The sequence below is a fragment of the Bos grunniens genome, chromosome 14 (genome assembly GCF_055505025.1).
Source record: "Bos grunniens cultivar Pamir isolate PY7600 chromosome 14, Bosgru_T2T1.0, whole genome shotgun sequence".
NCBI lineage: Eukaryota > Metazoa > Chordata > Mammalia > Artiodactyla > Bovidae > Bos > Bos grunniens.
Genome location: NC_141178.1, coordinates 8624433 through 8647807, shown reverse-complemented (window position 1 = coordinate 8647807; position 23375 = coordinate 8624433). Strand labels below are relative to the sequence as shown.

The 23375-nt window shown below is 37.1% G+C and overlaps 1 protein-coding gene across 1 annotated transcript; it reads left to right on the top strand.

Annotated features, from left to right (window-relative positions):
• Nucleotides 1–425: 425 nt before the first annotated feature.
• CALB1 (calbindin 1) lies at nucleotides 426–22132 on the top strand. Its single transcript, XM_086335882.1, has 11 exons — nucleotides 426–735; nucleotides 1262–1338; nucleotides 5296–5370; nucleotides 14389–14472; nucleotides 14579–14635; nucleotides 18067–18144; nucleotides 18819–18874; nucleotides 18964–19003; nucleotides 19131–19184; nucleotides 20051–20122; nucleotides 20466–22132. Exons 1-11 carry the CDS (start codon nucleotides 657–659, stop codon nucleotides 20577–20579), a joined length of 786 nt encoding a protein of 261 aa, XP_086192008.1. The 5' UTR covers nucleotides 426–656; the 3' UTR covers nucleotides 20580–22132.
• Nucleotides 22133–23375: the final 1243 nt, after the last annotated feature.

Sequence of the window (23375 nt, the reverse complement as noted above, 5' to 3'; positions counted from 1 at the left end):
GTTCAAGCAAACACTCAAACGTCTTGGAGAAACCACGCACACACACAGGCACACACACAATATAAGCATCCTTTATGTAGTTCTACCCTTCATTAACTTTCCTCTTCCATCTGCAAATCAAAACCTCTTCACACACGATATTTCACTATAGTCTTCGGAAATAAGATTCCTTTCAGACATGAGAATGTGGAGGGAAATGAGTATTTTCTGCAACCAGTCTGTAAGCTAAGGATTTCCCACCACCTGCTGCTTTTTGCACTTCACAACTAGTGCTCCAGCTCGCTTTCCTGGGAGGAGAGGAGGAGACGGGAAGGGAGGGGTGGAAGGTTGCTGCGAGCAAGAGGCGGGATTGAGGGATGGGAGGCCGGGGCAGGCGTGGCCCGGCCCGACTGCGGGATAAATACCGAGAACGGGAGCCCGCGCGCAGAGAGGACTCCCGGGGACGCCTGAGCCGAGCAGCACCGAGGACAGCGACTGGCGGCGCCCGCGCCCTGAGTTCCCTTCTCCTGCAGCCCGGGATTTCTTCTTACACACACACACAGACGTCCACACTCGCGCACGTGCACAGACACACGCGCACCTATACCCTGAGGTTCTCACCCCACTTCAGCGCTGACACGCGCATACTCCACGCAGACCACCCACTCCGCTCTACGATGGCAGAATCCCACCTGCAATCATCTCTGATCACAGCCTCACAGTTTTTTGAGATCTGGCTTCATTTCGACGCTGACGGTGATTATCTTTTATCTTTTTAATTGTTTGAAGAACCTTGTCCCACCCTCTTCCCTTCCTTGAGCCTCCTGATCCGATTATCCTTCATTTCTTTTCTTTGCTTCTTCCCCCATCTCCCTAATCTCTCTCCAGTTGGCTGCCAACCATGAACTTTAAAGTTTGTGTGTTGTTTCTATGTTACCCCAAAACCTTGAAAGTTTTTTTTTTTTCTCTCTCTCTCTCCAAGGATGATACTAATAGAAGGTGGGGGGTTGGGGTGGAGGGCAGCGACAGCGAGAGAGACCCTACCCTGCAAAATTTCTATGGCTACACTCATCAACCCAACCATCCTCCTTTGCCCTTAGTGGGTCTCTCCCAGGAGGGGACCACTGCCCTGTCGTGTATCTTTTGCGGGTTAATCAGTAATCAATATTGAGGCCAAGATGGGACCTCTCCAGTGGCCGGAAAATAGCTATTGTGGAAATTGAACGGGGAAGAAACTTAAAAGTGAAATGTCTGATAACTGGGTGCTTCTTTGTCTTTACAGGAAGTGGTTACCTGGAAGGAAAGGAGCTTCAGAATCTGATTCAGGAGCTCCAGCAGGCGCGGAAGAAGGCTGGTTTGGTAGGTTGAAGTTTGCAAGGGAGGAAAGAGACCTTTGTCCTTGAATAAATATTCTAGCGTTCTCATAAAGAGCTAGCGAAATCAAATGGTTTCCGGGGACGTACACATTTATTTACTGAGAAGGGGAGAAAGAGTGCCTTTTGAAATTGTGTAGGAAGAAAGAGAGGGAGAAGGAGGGGGAGACACAGAGACAAAGGAGAGAGAGAGAGAGAAATTCCTTAAAGGGAAAAAGCCTTACCATATGAAATCAGAGCGTTTAAAAGATTGTATACTTGTATTTTAATAGTACTTAAAAGGAAAGTGTGGGTGAGACCTGTTAGCAGATCACCACCTCTTCTATTGAGTTCAGTTAGGTAATTTTTAACCTCTCTTTAATAGCCTGAAAAGTAAACGAGTAGAAATACATTTCTGCCCCTTGGAGGTCAGGAAACCAATCTGTAGATTATGGATCTCTTATTCTATTGCCAATTATTATTCTTGTAATGTTGATGTGGTTGGAGTGAGGAGAAAATGTCCTTCCTCACTGGGGGAAATTTGTACAACTTTGCAACATAACAATGAGCAGGAAATTTAGCAAAAAGGGAGTTCATTTCTGTTGCGAGGAAGAAAATCAAAAGTTAGAGATGTAAAATGTAATTTTAATAACTTCACACATCTTAAACAAGCAAAGTGATTCTCTAATGGGAAGCAATTAGTGGGATTTTGAAAATAATCTATATTTGTGATTTAAGCTATCAGTTAATTTTTACTAATTATGAATAGCTTCCTTTAGGCATAAATTAGCCTGTTAAGAAAATATATTGTCAGCATAGAGATTTCACATTATATGTATACATATAATATATGAAGATACAAAAATATATCTTTAGAGGAAAATATAATTGTGTGAGCTTTTAGCAAATCACCACCTCCAGCACTGAGTTATATACATAATAGTTAACAGAGGAGCCTGGCGGACTGTGGCCCACAGGATCACAAAAAGTTGGACAAGACTGAGAAGAATGGCCATATATATATATATATACATATAATTCACTAATAGTCACCTTTTTGTTCTATCTAAGTTGAAAATTGAGTGGCACACATCTCTGTACAACATATTAAAATAACGCCTAGCCCTCCAGGCTCCTCTGTCCATGGGATTCTCCAGGCAAGAATACTGGAGTGGGTTGCCGTGCCCTCCTCCAGGGGATCTTCCTAACCCAGGGATTAAACCCAGGTTTCCTGCATTGCAGTTGGATTCTTTATGCCACCAGGGAAGCCCAAGAATAGTGGAGTGGATAGCCTATCCCTTCTGCAGGGGATCTTCTCAACTCAGGAATTGAACAGGGGTCTTCTGCATTGCTGCAGGCGGATTCTTTACCAGCTGAGCTACCAGGGAAGCTCCAAAAGAATGCCAGAGGACACCAAAATGATTTATAATGCATTAAAAGCTATCAGTTGCTAAAATCCAATGATTTAAATAAAATTTATTTAAAACCAGAGAGCACTCTGGGATCCTGGGTCAGGAATATACCCTGGAGAAGGAAATGGCAACCCACTCCAGTATTCTTGCCTAGAGAATCCCATGGACAGAGGAGCCTGGTGGGCTACAGTCCATGGGGTCACAAGGAGTCAGGCACAACTGAGCACGGCACACGGCACTCTGGGAATTGTTTTACCCAGATTTGATGTTACATAAATTTGAAAGTGTAATAGGATGGGATCAAATAAAATTGAAAATGTATTATATACTGTCTCCATACCATCTTATACATTACCGTGTACATAAATTCATGCAATACTATCATTATAGATCTATATATCTTTGACTAATAATACAAAACATTTTCTTCTACAGTTAAAATATATATATTTAAAATATCTGGTTGAGAAATCTTACTTACCATAAAATTTCTAATTAAAACCTTTAAAGATGTTTCCACCAGCTAAATGATTATATTTTAATTTTCCTAGAAGTAATTTTAATATTTATTTTCAGCTTAGAAATTCAGATATTTAGAAACTCTATACATGTTTTCAGATATTTCTTTTCCTCTTCCCATTTTAATATATATACTTTTTGTAAACAATGACTTCATCTTAGTCTTTTTTAACTTTTAGATCTTAATTATTTTTTTCTACTGCTAAATTTCCAATCTTAGAATATTGGAAGATGGTATTGTTGGATTATAATCCAATAATACCAAATCTGAGCACAGGTTCAGGATTATATCAAGTTGCTTAACAGCTTGATTATTGTAGTATAGGTTTGAATGGTTAAAATCTAAATCAAGGTATGAATTGAAACATTCATGTACTAGACAAATATTTCACTACTGGCCTCACTGTATTAAATCAACTTTTATCTATTTTTTCTTCTCTTTATTTTTAGAACTTAAAGGTTGAACTTATAAACCAGGTTTCTTTGCATTTCTAGCAATAGGATAACAGATTTTACTGTATTAATGGAAAAATTGTTTGGCTTAGCATATTAATAATGTGAAATTTCAAAAATTTCACTAATATTAACTGTAGGTGAATATAACATTAATGAAATATCATAACTTAATATACTTTCAGAACTAGCATTTTTCACTAAACAGTCTCTAAATTTACATTTATTTTTTATAAAGCTTTAGCTTATTATCGTTATCATTGTAATTATGTTTTGCACTGTTTAAGGTAATAAAGGTAGGTTGAAATTAATCCATATTGGAAGAGGTTTTTTAAGCCTATTTTAAGCTGCTTAATTACTATTTGTTACCTTCTATTAAAGATATTTACGTTTAACCAAAGTAGGATTTTGTAACACTAGTAATAATAATATTCAGCCTCAGTACAACCCTCAAACTCTGTTAAGCTATTTATCCCTAGAGCAAATGTGTGTGATAGATACTATCACCATCTTGTTCGTTATGATAAAAACTGAAACCTTAATTTACTTTTCCAAGGACACAGAATAGGACATTCATAAAGGCTGACCTATTTTACATCAGCTGCAGTTAATGCAATAGGGCTATTTTAAATGGGCTATGTTGAAGACCCAAGGGTATAAAATCCAACTTCCTGAATACTAGTTCTATCTATGTACAGGTCATTAGTTTACAGTTCAGAGCTATCCATTCTGTCAATATGTGAAGAGGTTATGTAAGCAATAGAATAGATTGAAAAAGATAAGTCAAACGAGATGAAAGCTTTCACTTTGTCCCTCTTCAATAATCTTCTGTACATAACTAAATGGAAACAAGAATATCCTCTTGGTAGAAAATGGAAACAAGGAAACACTGGAGAACTACTCCCTAAATTCCTCTTGGAAACAAAGATCTTCAGTGTATACAATCAGTGATCCAAACTAAGGTCATCAGTGTCGCGTATTTCTAATGAAAGTACAAATCGGTCAGGTCATTTTTGTTAATTTGACACAAATTTTTCTGATTTTTAATTTGTAAGAACATTTCCAGCTTCTTCCACGCTGGAAACTTTCTTTGTTTAAAAATGAGTTGCTTTTGAACATTCACATTTGCTTGTCCAAGATGAAAACACAATATTAACTTCCATGGATAAAGCGTGTTATAATAAGGAAAATGTTATAGAATAATTAGTGCAGCAATATAAAATAATCTTCCCCAAAGCAAGTAATGTTAAGGTGCATTCATGAGGATCACTATATTTAAATTCACTAAAGGTTATGAACAGAATAATTCTGACTACATTTTTAAAGGATAACATATTCTCAAAACTAATAATAGAAGTTAAATCATAATGACTGATTCAGAAATTATGTCTTTCATTTCAAACCAGTAAAACTGGTGCATCAGCTACATCCTAATTTTCATGAAAAGGTTAATCAATATGCATAATTCTAAATGATTCTAATTCCAGTTTTTCTTTGTAACAAGTTATTAACATGATAACAAACATACTGTTTGTTTTTTTTAAAAAACCTTCTTCTTACCTGGCTTGTTATAATTTTAGGAGTTATCACCTGAGATGAAAACTTTTGTGGATCAGTATGGACAAAGAGATGATGGAAAAATAGGAATTGTAGAGGTAAGGAATTTATGCATTGTTCTCATATGGTTTTAATAAGTGAGCTTTTTGAAGTTGTATTCAACTCAAACATGATAAGCAAAACCTGTTCTAAGAGGCTTATTTTACTTAAGTAACATGCTATCTTTTGTTCAGAGATATAAAATCAAAAACTGCTCAGAAATGAAACAGACCTAAGAATTTTCATAATCCAAGCCAAAATTGAATATATTATGAAACTAAGACCTAAAGAAGTCAAATGATTTGTCTCTGGCTGTGCAACTGTCTGCTGGCCTTGGGGCGGTTAGAGACTCAAGTTCCCACCTCTGGATAAGTACTCATCCCATTACCTTACCAGCCTCAGTCCAATAAAATGCTAACTAAGAACACAGTTCACTGGTATTTCTTATTAATAGTGTAGACTTTTCTGTTAGAAAATAAAATGAACTATTTGCAGGCCCTAAAGATGATATCATGGCAAAAAGTTGCATCTTGTTTTCTGAAGTTCCATTTTAAATTGCCAGTTGGCCATGTAAAAACACAAGAACTTAAAGTGAGTGAATGCATAGGTATTTCTTTTGAGTCTTTAAAAGCTGAAACTTCAGTGTCAAATCTTATCTTTTCCTAGTGAGGACAACTTTTTTGTCTATGAATCAAGGAAGCAAAACTTTGACTATACATTAACTCTTTTGCATTCTTCAGATATGTGAAACAGTACTTTTACTTTTATAAAATCTAATGTCTTAGCTACTTTCTTTATCTCTGCAACCCATTAAAGAAATTGAGTGGATAATTTTGTCCAGAAAAATTAATAAGGTCATAGTTTAAAATATATCAAATAATAGGCATAATTATGTTCTTTATATAATGTTCCTAGTGTATTAGATTGTGAAGTATTCTTAGTCATAATTTACCTTTGATTCAGAGAACTAACCTGGTTTTCAAAAATTGATGTTATAGGACACCAGTGATGTCAATGTGAAATATACTTATTTTTAAACAGCTACTACAAATAGAGTTAAAGAAGGACATACTATTATTATCTTTGTAATTAAAATATTCCCCTGGAGTATACACTTTTCCCTTTGCCTATGCATAACTCATTACTATATAAATAGATAAATTAATAGTAATGGGACTTATAGATTGACATAGAAGCCAACTAATCAAGATATGAATCATCAAGGATAAGAAAATAACATTGAAATGAACATAAATGAGATGACATAAATCTAATTATCCAGAACTAGTCAGAAATTCTGAAATCAGTGAAATTATAGATGTGGCTATTTGAGAGTTTGGCATACTTTGTAATTCTAGTACAGGAAAGACTGTCATCTTATATTTAATGTATTTAACCTTAAGGACTCCAATGGGCTCAGCTATTTTAAATTTCTTCTGTGACCCTAGGTTGTTAACAGTAGCACAAAAAGCATGGATCTGATTCACATAGATTCTATATTTTTAAAAGGATAAGATGAAAAAAGCGATTTTGAATCTATATTTTACTGTATATTATATGGGATAATGATTTATGAAGTATTATTTGAGGTCTAATTTGAATGAGAAGCTAGGAGTTATTACCAAATACATTTTCCTAGAGATTTGATGTAAGGAATTTCCACAGAAGTTTGGGAAAGAAACTGTTACATGAAAGAAAAGGATTTCTGTGTGGGGAAAGATAGAAATAGTTAACAGAAGAGAACGAAGAAGTTAATGAAGACCGAAATGAAGACTTGAGGAACTTTTATAGCAATAACAGTAAGAAAGAGAATTTTCATTTATTTGTATGACATTACACAAACGTGGAACCCACTCCAGAATTCTTGCCTGGAGAATCCCTTGGACAGAGGAGCCTGGAGGGCTATAGTCCAGGCCTAAGAGTTGGACACGACTGAGGGGACTGAGCACACACACAATTATTGAGTGTTTTCAAACACGTGATCTCATTTGATCCTCATAATAACAAAATAAATTTATAGTTGAGGAAAGCTGTAGCTTAAATAGAATTTCAGCCGCTTTCCTCTAAACCACTCAGCCTTTTTTTTTTTTTTGCAATTAATAATCCACATATTTTCTGCATTAAAAGAAAATATTTTCAAGCTTCAGTTCATTGGTTACTTATGGCAAGGCTTAAATTTAGCCTGGCTGAACAGGGATGCACAAAGTATAGAGAAGTTATTTGACCCAATCACTTGAAGTATGATTTGGGAACCACTTTCAATCAGCAAAAGGACTTCCCTGGTGGCTTAGAGGGTAAAGCATCTGCCTGCAATGCAGGAGACCCGAGTTCAATCCCTGGGTTGGGAAGATCCCCCGGAGAAGGAAATGGCAACCCACTCCAGTACTCTTGCCTGGAAAATCCCATGGAGAGAGGATCCTGGTAGGCTACAGTCCATGGGGTCTACAGTCCAAAGAGTCAGACATGACTGAGAGACTTCACTCACTCACTCATTCAATCAGTGAAAGCAGAAAGAGTTTAAAAGAAGAGAAGTTAAACACATAAGACTTAATTAGAAAGTTTAATTATTCCAGGACATGGAACTTTTTGCTGCATGGGACCCAGAGGAAAAGCTAGCCAAGATTTCTCACTTTAAGGGTAAAGAAACTGAAGCTCAGAAAGGTTGAATGATGCGTCTAAGGTCCCACTGGCAAGGAGTGACAGAACATTTATACAGGTCTAGATCTGACTCTGATTCCAGAATTCTTTTTATTGATCAGAGTTATCAGCCAAGACGAAGGAAGTGAGGAGGGTCCGTACTTGGAGAAACAAGAAGGAGAGAATGGGGGAACAGGGAAGAGATTGCTGCCATAGTTCACATGCAGGTTGATTGTATTTAACCTAGTTAAGGAGGACGGATAGGAAAAAAGGAGATTCCGAAAAATCATTGGAAAAAAGGAATTGAAAGCTACAGATTACATGTACAAAATGGAGGAGAGTGGGGAATGCCTGAATTTATAATATGCCCTCTAGTGTCACCAGTAAGTTGTATTAAATCAAGTTCACCCTTTCTGTTTTCCAATCTGACATATATCACTTGCTAAGAAATCCTATATATAACATGGAACATAAATACATGAATTTCAGCCAGCTTTGAAAGAATGAAAAAAACCCAGGTTTTCCAAAATTTATAATAGTTTACAGATTCCCATCCGCTCACATCAAGTATACCATAACTTTCACTTTCAAAGGGAAAAGAGATTAGATTTGCTTATGTATTGCCCGCTTAGTAGGTGTATTCAGGGGCTCATCAAAATCTAATCAAAGTAAACCAAATGGTATTTATGTGGTAGTTTGCTTTCCAGGTCAAATTGACTTGGCTCTAATTGAAACGTGTTGTTCAAAAAAACAGAAAATATAGTGGTTAACTTTCAAACTTCTGTTTTAACGAAGTTGCCTGACACTTTCCAACAACATGCTGTTACTACCTAGACATGTGAAAACGTGTAAAAAGAAGGGTAATGTACAAATATGCTTTCTTGTGAACTTTTAAGTTTCATGTCTTTTAAATAAGTTTTCAAATTCACACAAATACAGCTTGATATAAAGAGATTGTTGATACAAACTCAAAACAGGAACTCTGAAATTCTGAGATAATTTAACAAATACCATGACAGTCAAATGTTCTAAATTTATTCAGACTAATAGCTCTATTGCAGAGAAGATTGATTAAAATAGTCAAAGAGGGAGACTGAATGATTTAGCAGATAATAGAAATTCCGTCTCTGGTGCTCACATTAAGTATAGATGTTTCCCTCAGCTGGATGTCAAATCTGCAAACTTTTCACCTGATTGCCTGAGCACTGTGTGAGAAAACAGTGTCCTCTCGAGTTTTTCTGTGTCTATTTGTCCAGGTCAGTGCATCCACCGGAAAAAAATAGATTGGAAAGCTATTTCAGTTGTAAAATTGTAATAACCCTCCCAGGGCAGCAGGCATTTTTCTGGACTTTCCTTCTTTTCTTGATAGTGGGATTTGAGCATGCAAGTTTAACCATAATAAATGTAATTTTGTAAATAGTAAGCTAATTTTCTACCTCAGGCTTCCCTGGTGATTCAGTGGTAAAAAATTCACCTGCAATGCAGGAGGCTTGCAGGAGATGAGGGTTCAATCCCTGGGTCAGGAATATACCCTGGAGGAGGAAATGGCAACCCACTGCAGTATTCTTGCCTGGAAAATTCCAAGGACAGAGGAGCCTGGTGGGCTACAGTCCATTGGGTTGTAAAGAATTGAACATGCCTGAGTGACTAAGCATACACAGTTTTCTACTTCAGAGTTTGGGGAAATGACTGACAATAAAACCTGATTTAGAACTTCATTCTTGATAGATTTTTAAAATAGTTTATTAAGACTGAAGATTTTAATGGAGGGTGATAGTTAAAGGACAAGAGTCTCAAAATCAAAAAGTCAGACTGATTTCAAATCTGGCTCCAACTGTAAGCTATGTGATAGCAGGTCATTTACCATCTCTGAGCCTCTGTTTCCTTGGTTGTGAACACAGATGACATGAATATCAACATCAGGTAACACATGTCAAAAATAGACAAGCCCTAGTACACTATAAAAACTAAGTAAATGTACTTGCTATTATTATTAAAAATAAAAGTATTTCATTAGAAAATCTTTGCCATTTTTCTTAATGTCAATCTTTTCCCCATTCTTACAACTTGTCAAATTCGAATTATTAAATTCAACTAGCCTTTAAAAAACGGAGAAGGCAATGGCAACCCACTCCAGTACTCTTGCTTGGAAAATCCCATGGATGGAGGAGCCTGGTAGGCTGCAGTCCATGGGGTCGCTAAGAGTTGGACACGACTGAGCGACTTCACTTTCACTTTTCACTTTCCTGCATTGGAGAAGGAAATGGCAACCCACTCCAGTGTTCTTGCCTGGAGAATCCCAGGGACAGGGGAGCCTAATGGGCTGCCGTCTATGGGGTCGCACAGAGTCGGACATGACTGAAGCGACTTAGCAGCTTAGCAGCAGCAGCCTTTAATTTGTGTGAAAAGATTATTTGCCTTTTAAATTTCCCAATTTCCTGGACTCACTTCTCACTGGCTAGAAAAATATTTCTTTGGCTTCCAAACCAAGAAAGTAAATGTTTTACTAATATGTGTCGAAAGAATCTAACGTGCACCAAGATTGTCTTCAAATATATACCTCATTCATTTATATTTCTTGTAAAGTTGTCCTTCACGTGTTCTCTCCCAGCACCTAGAGTGTAGCTTTACCACTGTAGTTATCTCTTGCTTTGAAATTGTCTGAAACAAAATTTTTAATTATCTGCCTCCCTGTAAAGTTCTTAGTGTCAGTGACTATGAATCCCCAGCCTGCAGTCCAGTGCCTCATAGGTACTGAATCATGGCCACATGAGCCACAGCAAGGGATTTCAACCTAATCCAAAACATAGTCAAGAGCTCCATATTATGGCTAGTAATAGAAGAGAGGTGGTAAAGATCCCTGTCCTGGGACAGGTTGGTTCCTTTGGGGACCATATCTGAGCTGAAGAGAAGCAATGAGGAAGTTTATTAGGAAGTGCTCTTGGAATCAGTGCCTGTCCGAGGGAAATAAAAGAACAAAGCTGGGCAGAGTGAGACGTTGGGCTGTGAAACAGTCTCAACTTTGGCTGACCCTACAGTGAGCTCTGAACTGGGACAACCCTTGGGAGATGTCCCAAGTTTTGAGTGAGAGAGCAAGGTTTTATATCCCTATGTGCATCTTGGGAACATAGGTCTTGTCAGCCCAGGTAATCTCCCAAAGAGACCTGACAGCTGAGACCACGACAACACCCCCAGCGCCTAAGAGAACTCTGGATGGCAGTCACAGTGGCCACCCCAACCCCTATCCACTGCTTAGTAGCAAGCTATTTGAATTCTCGCAGCCTGTGCTGACCCTGGATAGTCAACTGCCTTCATTTATTGGTTGAGTAAAATATCTATGGAAATTCTTGCAGGTGCCAGGCAAAGAAACATTAATTAAGTCACAGACCCTTTCCTCTAGATGTACATAGACTGAAACAGAAGACAGGCAAGTAGAGAGAAATTTTTGCCTCCCCACTCTCAGTGACAAGCAAGCAATTTTCATAAAAGAAGCTTTGAAAGATTCTCCTAGTAGCCACAGTTACCTGCCTTCCATTCATTTCTCTGCTTTTCTTAACTCTCTTCTCCAACTTATAATAAAGTTTTGAGAGTTTATAAAAAAGCAGGCTGGTGGACTGAAAATTAAGAAATCACCAATAATCTTGGAACAAGTAATACAGGCTACTACTGTTGACAAGAGTGATTTAGCAAAAGAGAGGCAACAACAGCCCTACTTAACAGCTTCTATAAAAGACCTCAGTCACATTGTAGATGTGGTATTAGAGTCAACAGCTGGGGAGTTACGGCACCCAGCTCTGAAATTTGAATATTGATTCATATGCTTTCCCCAGTGGTCCATTGATTAGGACTAAGTGCTTTCACTGCCAAGGGTCTGGGTTCAATCCCTGGTCCAGGAACTAAGATCCCACAAACCACATGACATGGCAAAAAATACTCAAAAGATGATTTGTTATGTTATCTGTTTGTTGTGAAGGGGCTTCCCTCATAGCTCAGTCAGTAAAGAGTCTGCCTGCAATGTGGGAGACTGGGGTTTGATCCCTGGGTTGGGAAGATCCCCTGGAGAAGGAAATGGCAACCCACTCCAGTATTCTTGTCTGGAGAATCCCACGAGGAGTCTGGCGGGCTACAGTCCATGGGGTTGCAGAGAGTCAGACACAACTTAGAAACTGAGCACATAGCCACATCCTCTCTACACATACTTACTTCTTTCTTAGTGGCTGGTTTGTCTTCTGACAGTGTTTTATGTGTTTAAGACTCATTACTAACATCTATAAAATATGATGGTACTATATTGAATTTAACATTAACAGTTCAATTAAGTTAAAAGATTGACTATGTTGCATGTAGATATAATATGTATTTTATTATAATTAAACCAAGTAGGACCAAAATAGTGGGTGAAGAAATATACATTTATACTAAACATAAAAAGCAATTTTGCCATCTCTATATTGGACATTCTTAGAGACCTCTGAACTTCATGCAAGTTACGTAAAGTTTGATTTTTGAAACAAAAGAGGTTAAAATTTCCCTACTTTTACATGTGGTCATTGCTTGCTAGCTCAGTCTTCTAGTTTTTCGGTTCTTATCTATTTCGTGGGTTTTGATAAATAGATTTTTAAATAAAAATTATTATTTTGTTCAAAACAATGTACAGTAATTTTGAAAATCCAAGCAATATAGAAAATCACAACAAAGATAAAAAATATGCTCACTACAAATCATGTTAAGTAGGTACTTTTAATGAAGTAAAATTATTAACCAAATCCAAACATTTATGTCAAGCACCTAACATGTTGAGTACCACACTAAGTATTCAGGGGATGCAGACAAAGAATAGTCTTTGCCCTCCTGAAATGGGTGGGTTATGGGTAGGTCTACCAATAGCTTACAATGAGGTATCTGACAATTTACATACCAGTAAAGAAAGAGTTGGCATTGGCTATTTTCTGTTTCCTAAATTAATGCTTGCATTAATGCATAACCATACTATTGACCTTTGGAAATAAGAAAATGTTTTCTGATAGTCATACCAAACATCCTAATAAGATATCTGGCTCTGCCCCTTCATTTCATCCCATTATTAGTGCCTGAATGATTCTAATTTGAAATATTATTTCAAAGATCTAAAAATAAGATGTTAAAGGACATATACAGCATAAAGAAGCTGAGGTTACTTGCATATAAGATAGAATGATACATTTTATATTTAAAATTTTTAAATGGACCTAAAAGGACAATATGGTTTTTTTAAGTGTGAGTCTGTTCTATAATTTGGTAGACTTTTGGCATTTATGCTGACCTAAAGGTTAATCTAGACCACGGGTTTTTTAGTTTAAAATTCACAGATGAGGGTCCCTGCCTGTACTTCAGGGATTCATCAACTTCTGGAAATTAGATGAAATATAGTGTTTAGGTTCATTCTTTAATGGTGAAGACACAGTGATTCTAACAGATTCTCAAAGTCATTTTGAACCCAACACATTTAAGAGACACTGGTTTCTATTTCAACTCCTCATTTTAAGTGATGAGCATGCTAAGTTCCAGAAATGGCTGAGGGAGTTGCTGGGGACCACAGCTAATTAGCAGCTGCCCAGGAATAGAGCACACACCTTCATTAGGACATCAGTCCAGCTCCCACATTCCCTGCGCACAATAGATAGATTGTATTCGTCCTAAAATGGGATCTGGAGTCCTTCTTTCCACCAAAAAAAAAGGAGCATTGAAGTTACAAAATGAGATCTTAGGAGAAATGTCATCGGGTCATTCAAGGGAGATCATCAAATAAAATTTAAGCCCTGGACTCAAGCAACAGATGTCCTTTTAGCAGACACCAAACATTTGAGAACTGATATTCCCTATTACCATTCAGTTTCCACTGTTCCCTGTAAAGTGTCCTTTTCCATCTCTCTTCCTCTTGTTTTACAATTGTCCTTAGTTTATATTCCATTGCATCTCTTAATAAGCTTTCTCCTTCGACTTTCAGAATTCATTTTTTGCCTTCTGTCCTCTCTGCTACATTCATATCTCTCAGCTTCTTCTCTTATGAAATGTATGGCCCCACGTGTGCCATCTTCTGGGCCTTCACAGGAAAAGACCTGATCTGGGGCACAGGAAAGATGCAGGGGTCGAGCCAGCGGCATGAGTCTGCTTGTGTGTCTAGCAGACGAGAAGTGTCAGTCACCCTTCCCTGCACTCCCTAGGCATGCTTGCTGCAGCCTCCTCCCTGACCTGAGAACCGGTCCCTCAAAGGGCAGCAAGCCCTGCAAAACACGATGGCACTTTGTAGGGACAAAGTATCCGAAAGGGAAAATCGATTGCCATGTTTCTCCTCTCCTAGTTTTCTGGGTAATAAAATCATGGTCAAGCACAACTAAGAGCAGGAAATGAGAGAGACTTGCTTTCAAGCTCCTCACACCAGCTTCTTCGATCTTTTCCAGTTGGCTCATGTGTTACCCACAGAAGAGAACTTCCTGCTGCTTTTCCGATGCCAGCAGCTAAAGTCCTGTGAGGAATTCATGAAGGTATAGGAAACCTTTGTCACTGAGTGATATCTTCAGATATCTGAAAGTGGGGGAATTGTGACCTTTTCTAATGTGTTTGGTCTTCCTTATCCAAAATTACTTACAGACATGGAGAAAATATGATACTGATCACAGTGGCTTCATAGAAACTGAGGAGCTTAAGGTAAGCAAAGAAAAATGTGTACATTTTTCCCTTTCAAATGCAATTATGAGTTTTGTGGGTTTTTAAAAAAAAAAACTTCCCACAAAAGAAACTAACGTTAAGCAATGGCACATTTTCATCCACTCTTCCACGTGGTTAATAAAGTACCACATCAAAAAAGAGACTTCAAGTACCTTTTGAAATTCTGTTCAGCAGCTGGCATTTTCTGTGGTGTGTACCAATTGTTAATAAGGGATAGATAGATGATAGATAGATATATAATGGTACACTAAGCCAAATAAGTCAGATTATTTTCATTAAAATTTGACATTTTACCTTATAAATTAAACAACTATATAGATTTCCCTTTAAAGATAAAGAAACAACTATTGGACACCAGTTGTATGCCAGGCACTTTATACACATCTTATTTAACCTTTATGTGAGTTCTGTGGGATTAATGTTACTGCAGTAAGGAAAAAAGTGAAGAGAAGTTAAGTGATGAACTGAAGTCTACACGGAAACAGGACATTGAGCTGTGATCTCTGAACTAGTTTGCTTCCAAGACTCCAGGCTTACAAAGTCCTAATATAATCAAACTTCTGAAAAACTGTAACTTTGGAAATGAATTTATCAATTCGTATCTCAGAAGCGTACATAGGAGCTGGTAGGAGAGGAGGAAGATAGGAAGGAAAAGGTAAAGAGATCTGAAATCAAGTCTTGTCTATGGACAAATGTCTTTATCATTCTGCCTCACTTTTTCATTCTTTATATGAGGGTAATAACACCTACCTTTCAATTTATTGTGAGGCTCAAGTAAGATGTTGCATCTGAGAGGTTTTGTGAAATACAGGTACAATATAAATTATATTATTCATGAACTCAATAATTTACTAGCCTTTCAGAAATACAAAACCATCTCTCATTTTTTTAAATTGACCTCAACACTTCTCAGTTTGAAAGACTCTATTTTCTCTATCTTTAGGATATAGAGTAACTAGAAGGGAAACAAATTAATAATTAATGAGCACCTGCTATGTGGCAGGCATAATACTAGATGCTTAACATGTATTTTAACATTTAATCCTCAAATAAAATTTGCAGGGGAGGTATTATAATTCCCATTATACAAACAAACACACTGAAATTGAGAGAAATTAGATAATTTCTCAAGAGTACTCAGCTGCTCGGGAAGAGAACCTGGCTTTGGCCACAGAATATCTGATAATAGCAATGATTTTCTTTCCCACAACATCAAAAGTTTTCAGCTTTAGTCACTAAGAGTTACCTCTTCTGCTGTTCTGTAGGGAAACAGGAATATCAAACATAGTTTCCCGGTCGTAATTGAACATCGTCTGAGTTACGCGTATTTGTATAATGGAGGGCTTCCCAGGTGGCACTCGTGGTAAGGAACCTGCCTGCCAGTGCAGGAGGCTCAAGAGATGTGGGTTCAGTACCTGGGTTGGGAGGACCCCCTGGAGGCGGCCACAGCAACCCACTCCAGTATTCTTGTCTGGAGAATTCCATGGACAGAGGAGCCTGGCAGGTTACAGTCCATAGGGTCACAAAGGCTGAAGCTACTTAGCACACATGTATAATTGCAAAATCGTTAAAGCACGTGGGACTAACAACACTTAGAAATGTAAACATTTTTCACGTGAAATCAACAAAAACTATATTTTTCACAAATTTGTAATTCAGCAACCCACAAGGTGACAGTTAAATTATTGTGTTTTTATTCTACTGGACCAAAAAAATTCTTTTAAAAATCATTTCAAGTTTATAAAGAAACTTTAGCTCATTTCCAATACTGACCTTCTTTGTTCTAAATTTTATTCTCAGAAGAGATTCTAAATAGAAGTACTTCTGTCTGGGGAATTTTGAAGATAAGTTGGCATTCTTTTTTAATGGATCTTTCAAGAAAGCTAATTTTAAGATTCCATAATGGAGTAAAACATTGCTTGCTCTCAGACATGACTTTGAATCTCAGCGTCCTGAAGTTTCTCCCAGGCTATTTTTGTGACCACCATTTTAGTCTCTGATGAGGATTTTTAACCCAATTAGTCTCTGACAAAAGCCTCATATGGTTCAAAAATAAAATTCATCCCCAACATTTAACTTTGAATTTTTCATGCTTCACTTTGAATTTTAAGTGGAATGTTTGAAGTGAAAATAAAATTATGAAACCAAGAAAAAAGTCTCCATTGAAAATAATGAAGTTAAATCATCCCAGCAGAACTAGAAAATTTGGGAGGGAGATATATGACAGCAAAGCTGAAGAAACCCAATCCTTCAATAATGTCTTAACATATCAGCTCAGTTTTCCATAATTGCAGTAATTCATTTTTCTGAACAAATAAAGAAGTTGCAAATGAACAGCACTAGACAAAGTGAAAAACTATTATATTCTTAAGTACTTACATTGTCATTTATATGGCAAGGTTTTGAAAGCTTTTATTTGATTTATTTCTGTGGTAGAAAAATTAAAATCACTCCTAAACTTCAACTGTCAAATTAATAATGATCTTTTTTTTCATCCTTCCCATATTAATTTCTACTTTGGTGTGATTCATATCCTTCAAGAATTAGGTAACGCCTGCAGCCAACTATTTTAGTTTGAACAGTCAGGTGAAACATTCTAACCAAGGTGCTTTGGACTGCATCAAACCTAAAAGTTAACCCAGTCTCTAGTGAAATGTGCTTCATACTGGCTATACACTGATATGGAAATACAGATTGTAAGGGCAGAAAATGCACTTGAAATTAAGGGTAGATCTCCACCTTGTATACTAATAATCATTCACATACCTCAAAAAGGTATAAGGGGGTCCATTCTGTTTCTTGGGATTCCCAAGTGGCTCATAAGCAAAGAACCTGCCTGCCAATGCAGGAGACATTAGAGACGCAGGACCGATCCCTGGAGGAGGGCATGGCAACCCACTCCAGTATTCTTGCCTGGAGAATCAATCCCATGGACAGAGGAGCCTGGCAGGCTACAGTCCATGGGCTTACAAAAGAGTCGGACATGACTGAAATGACTTAGCACACACACATGCACAGTGTTTCTTATTTCTTGGAGAAGAATCGCATGAGTATCTGTGAAGATACCATTGGGAAGAAATGCATCCATTGGGCTGGCTGGCTTTATAAGTTTTTACTCTGATTCCTACATGGTGCACAATCTAACTTCTCTTTTAATTGAAATCATAAAAGCATAGCATACCATAGCATGGTCTGACAGATCAGTTCTCAGTAAAAGGCAGATATCACACCCGTCAAAGGCAGCGTCACTGCTGGAATGCCAAGAGGACCTCTCTTCTAATGTCCTCCTTTTATCCAGTCCTAGTCTCAAAAAGAGACTTTCGTTGTATTCCTGGGGTGTTCCATCTCAAGGCAGGCTGTGAAGAAAGCAGATTGTTATTGATGAAATTTATGTTTTTTTGTCTTAACAGAACTTTCTAAAGGACTTGCTGGAAAAAGCAAACAAGACTGTTGATGATACAAAACTAGCTGAGTATACAGACCTAATGGTAAGACTGATCTTGAAAAGATTATAGCCAAGAGCCTATGAAATATTACTGTGTTCTGGCTAATTCCCAAGACTACACAGGATGAAATGAATAAACCATGGTGTGGGCATCGTATGCACACATGAATCATTTCACTTGAAAAGTGAAATACCTACAAAGCTTCTACCTTGTAAGGCTAGCTTCAGGGCTCCGTGTATGAGCTTTTCCTTTCTTGTGGAGTTAGGTAATTTTCATCTATCAAAAGATCACTTACTCAAAAATTTATTCTGTAAGGATTTATTCATATTATCTGCTTTACTCTTTGATGCTCTAAAAGAGGAAAACAAATATTTATTTTCCTACTATTATTTGGAAAGTTTCAGGATGTGTACTGCCAGACACCATATCTCCCACATCTTGATACATATAAACACATATTTGCAAGAAAAATAAACAATGATGTTCCAGAAGTCTAGTGTAAGATCACTCTTACTCTGTTTTATATTGTTGTGATAAACTTTTGTAATTGACAAGTCATAGAATTGAAATTTTTCACTGAAAGTTTAATAAATGCTAGTTTCTAGAATTTTGCCATCTATATAGGTAATTGATTACTCAGACTTCTTTATTTTGAATTTCCTTCTCTATGCAACAAGTACTTTTTTTCAATACAAATAATGCCTTCTGTCTTTCAGTTGAAATTGTTTGATTCAAATAATGATGGGAAGCTGGAATTAACTGAGATGGCCAGGTGAGTTTAGGAGCTATGCAAATATAACCATTATAAGCTGACCTTTGTCAAAAATCTAATGCAATTATATAATGTTTTTCTCTCAAAAGATTACTACCCGTGCAGGAGAATTTTCTTCTTAAATTTCAGGTATTTCTCTTTTTCTCTACCATACATAATATTTCTCAAAAGGGTAAAATGTGGGATATCTGCCAAGGGAAGCACAATGAAATGTAATTGTAGCATTTTAATCTTTGCCCTCTTCTCTATCATCTAGGGAGTCAAAATGTGTGGGAAAGAGTTCAATAAAGCTTTTGAGTTATACGATCAGGTAAAAAAAAAAAGTGTTTCTTATCTGTAATTTGATTTTTTAGAAAAATTCAGAAAAAGGGAAAAAAAGCCTCAATCTCAAGGTTATATTTAAAGAAACATGAGCTATTAAAATTACTCAGCCAATTTATTCTTGTCATAGGAAATGAATTACGTTATATCCCAAATTAGACGAATTTGATTCAAATCCCATGCTACAATTTATCTCCTGTGAACTGTGAATAAGATACCAAACTCCACTGACCCTTAATTTCCTCATTTGTAACCAAGAGATAATAATACTCACTCCGCAGGGTGGAATGAAGATTGAGCTGGATGAAAATATCCGGCGGGGATTCTCCCACAAAGGGTATAGTGAGATCACGTGTGTGAGGAAAGGTTGGGTATGACGTCAGTAGTCAACATGCTCTGTTTCTGCTCATTTCTTTCCTCCTGGACCAAGCCAGTCCTCTGGAGACCCTAGTACAGCTCTCCCACTGCATGATGTGATAACGGCCCGCCTCTATTACAGGCCGGGAATATACTTCCCCCATGCCTATGTCCTCCCTCCATCAAAACATTTGTGATTAATTTCTTACTTCAACAAGAGGTAGTGATATTGTTAACATACAGGGAAATAGTAAATGTAAAATCACTTTGAAAATTTCGAAGCATTTTACAAATATAAGGTCTGAATGAGAGGAAATTCGTATCTGTTTTGGGACTTTGGAGCAGTTCAAAATTTGAGGGTCTGACCTACAAGGTTAGTATATCTGCCAAATTTGCAGTAGGCAGATTTTCTGAGGATTTCAATTATTTCCATTTTACTACCTTTGCCTTTTTTGTGGATGAGGTTGCTTATATATTGTTTTATTACCCCTCCCGTAGGATGGCAATGGATACATAGATGAAAATGAACTGGATGCTTTACTGAAGGATCTGTGTGAGAAAAATAAACAGGTAATGTCATTACCTTGCCATTTCCTTCTTAAGCAGACTTGATGGATCCATCCAGATGCAACCACACATCTACTTTGGAGAATCTACTTTAAAACTTTATAGAGGAGAAGAAGTAGATTTCAGTTCTTAACTTGATTTCATACTGGTCTGAATCAGTGCTTAACTGAGATAAATAGATTTTAAAAACAACCTTGTGATTTATTCACATTTGTATAAGAATTTAATCCAACTCTTCTTAATGGATTGGTATAACAAGCAGTTTTGTCTCATATTTTATTACTTGAGAGTGGTTAATTCACTTCCATGTTTAACTGGATTATAATACCATCTATGTCCTATTTAGGATCTGGATATTAATAATATTCCAACATACAAGAAAAGTATAATGGCTTTATCGGATGGAGGGAAGCTATACCGAACGGATCTTGCTCTCATTCTCTCTGCTGGTGACAACTAGGGTTGATGACCATGACACTTGTTAGTGATACATTGTATCTAAAAAATACTTGTGCACCATAAGGATGTAGGCTGTATTTTCTTTTCTATCTGTAAATTTAACTGCATATAGATAACTATCCAAGATCTGTGGCACTCTTTTCAGTTTGCTTCTATACTCTTCGTAATGTACAGTTTTTGTAACCATATGACTGAAAAGGAAGATGTCTATGCTTAGGCCAGTCAATACACTCAATTAAAAAAAAAATAACCCAACATATTCTTCCTTCCATACATGTCATTGGACAAGATTTCCCTCAAAAATCCACCAGGATTAGTCTCTAAAATCCTAGTCTCTGATGTTTGTCACTATTGAATAGAAGGATTATAAATAACAAGCTAAGTATTCTTATTTCAGACAATCTGAAGTCTGCCCAACAAAATAGTTCTGAGCTGTATTTCCAATTAGAAGAAATGTGCTTTTGCATCTAAAATACCAAACTATTAATCCATAGTTAATCGCGGCTCTATGAGGTTAATAGTCTCACTTCACTGGGCAAGATATAGTGAATCAGCAATACATCTACTGCTTGAATTCTTATCAGTCTACTGGTTCAAGTTGATTTGATGACAAGGAAAAGCAGACAATGCATAGATCTACCTAATTCTACATTTGTATTTATAAGTCTACTGTCAAAGAGTATGACCTCAACCCATTTTCTAACTGGTTTCATGTCTTGCAGCCTATAATTATTCTAGGAAACTGCTGTTTTATGTCATAGTCTATGTACTATCTGATTAAATTATATATATCACGTATCCTGGTGTTTACTTTGCATACTTCTTGGATTTTCTTTCTATGTAGAACTGTTCTTTTCCGCCCAGGGTAACTGCTGTCTCTGAAAATAATTTTTTCTAGCTATGACAGCTCTATTTTTACTACATAAGTGAATTTTAATGTAAAATTCATAGCACCCTGATTATTGAATGTTACATCAACAATTTTGTCTATTCTGTGAATTCTGTATTTCATATTGAGATCAGCATTCAAACTAGTTCTATTTCTATCTGCAGATAGTTTCAAATGAGTTAACAAGAACATCTGAAAAGAAATGCTAATGCAGTCATTTATCTTATTTAGCAAGGGTAATTCTAAAACATTCTCTTGACACACATTCAAGCCACAGTTTCATATATTTGTAGCTAGAATATACTATACTGGTTATAGTTGACATGTAATGCTTGGTGATTTCTCATTTTTTGATTGTGAAGCAGGGAACTATGAGAGATGTGTCTCTGAAATTTATAGTTACTACCAAAGAGTTAATGGTTCTGGGTCACTTTGAATGTTGCCATTCTATAAATTCAGCACTGATTTCCTCAATTCATATAAGTAACAAAAAGTGAGGTATTTCTTTCCCCCAAGAATGAACAGAAAAGAGATTGCCAAAAAATAAAATTTATCATGTGATTTCAGTGGTAGACTGGCTTTGCTTTTAGTGTGTAAATGGAAGCACTGGTCTTAGGCTGAATTTAACTACTAAGAATAAATAAAAACAGAAATAACTTTAATAATTTCTTGTACTTCTCTTTTCTTCCTCAAAAAAGTCAATGAACACGTAACCCATGATCAATCCATGGGAAATGTAGGTTATCAAAATTATTACATGGGCTTCCCTGGTGGCTCAGATGGTAAAAAATCTGCCTGCAACATGGGAGACCTGGGTTCGATCCCTGAGTTGGGAAGATCCCCTAGAGAAGAATGGCAACCCATTCCAGTATTCTTGCCTGGAGAATCTCATGGACAGAAGAGCCTGGTGGGCTACAGTCCATGGGGGTGCAAAGAGTTGGACGTGACTGAGCGACTAAGCACAGCACAAGACATTTAAATAAATGTAAACCTGCTTGACCCGTTATTATCAAATTATGGGATGCCTCATTGAATTAATAGGTGTCTCTGACATTAAGATTTACAAAGAAATCTCAACAAACATAATCAAATATTTCTTTATGAAGGATATTCTCCAGAGGCATAGAAACAATATACAGAATTTGCCAGGGTCCAGCCCCAGTGGATCCAGGGAAATTCGAAGGGGAGACGGCTTCAGCAATCACGATACGATAGCTTTAATTAAATATTAATTAGAGATATAAAGAGTAATAGAATAAGGATAGCTCAGCAGGAAAATTCAGTGGAGAAAAGAGGCTGAATAACTTGGTTTACGTGGAAAGCTAATAAAATTCCAAAATAAGGAATTTATGTCACCTATGTAGGCCACAGGCGTCCTCCCATTCTCCAGAAGGAGACACTAAGGCCTCCCTGGTCAGATCTTAGAAGCCCAGGCATAATAAGTAGGCTTGACGAGCCTCCACGTTCCAGATGGGGATTCAGCCAGAAGGTGAGAGAAAGAATGACATGGGAAGACCAGTCTTTCGAGGAATTTATCCCATTTTTTATTTTTCCAGGGTCTGTTTTTATACACTGAGATGTTATACAAAAGTCACGCGGGGTCAGCAGTCCTGACTTTTATTAAAGTCAGGTGCTTCATACAAATGAATACAGAGGTCTTAGGGGTGTTACATCATCTTCTGGCCAGGGGGCCTGCTGACAATTTATGACCCTCTCCTTGTGACAGCAGTCAGTCAACCAGAGCACTTATTTCTCCAGGGGTGATTATTCTTAAAACAGACGCCACCTTCTGAAGGTACCAGGTAAAGTTACATTCCTATAGGGTGAGGGTGTAGTGGGTTTTAATTAAGGAAAGAATTTGCTTAGCCTAAGGTCTAACGTGATTCATATCAAAGGTTAATACTTATT

Bases quoted from the DNA above. Each gene is read 5' to 3' on its own strand.
- CALB1 (XM_086335882.1), top strand. From the start codon at position 657: ATGGCAGAATCCCACCTGCAATCATCTCTGATCACAGCCTCACAGTTT. The intron at 19,004-19,130 runs GTATTTCTCTTT...TCTATCATCTAG, and splicing joins ATTTTCTTCTTAAATTTCAG to GGAGTCAAAATGTGTGGGAA. The intron at 20,123-20,465 runs GTAATGTCATTA...TGTCCTATTTAG, and splicing joins TGTGTGAGAAAAATAAACAG to GATCTGGATATTAATAATAT.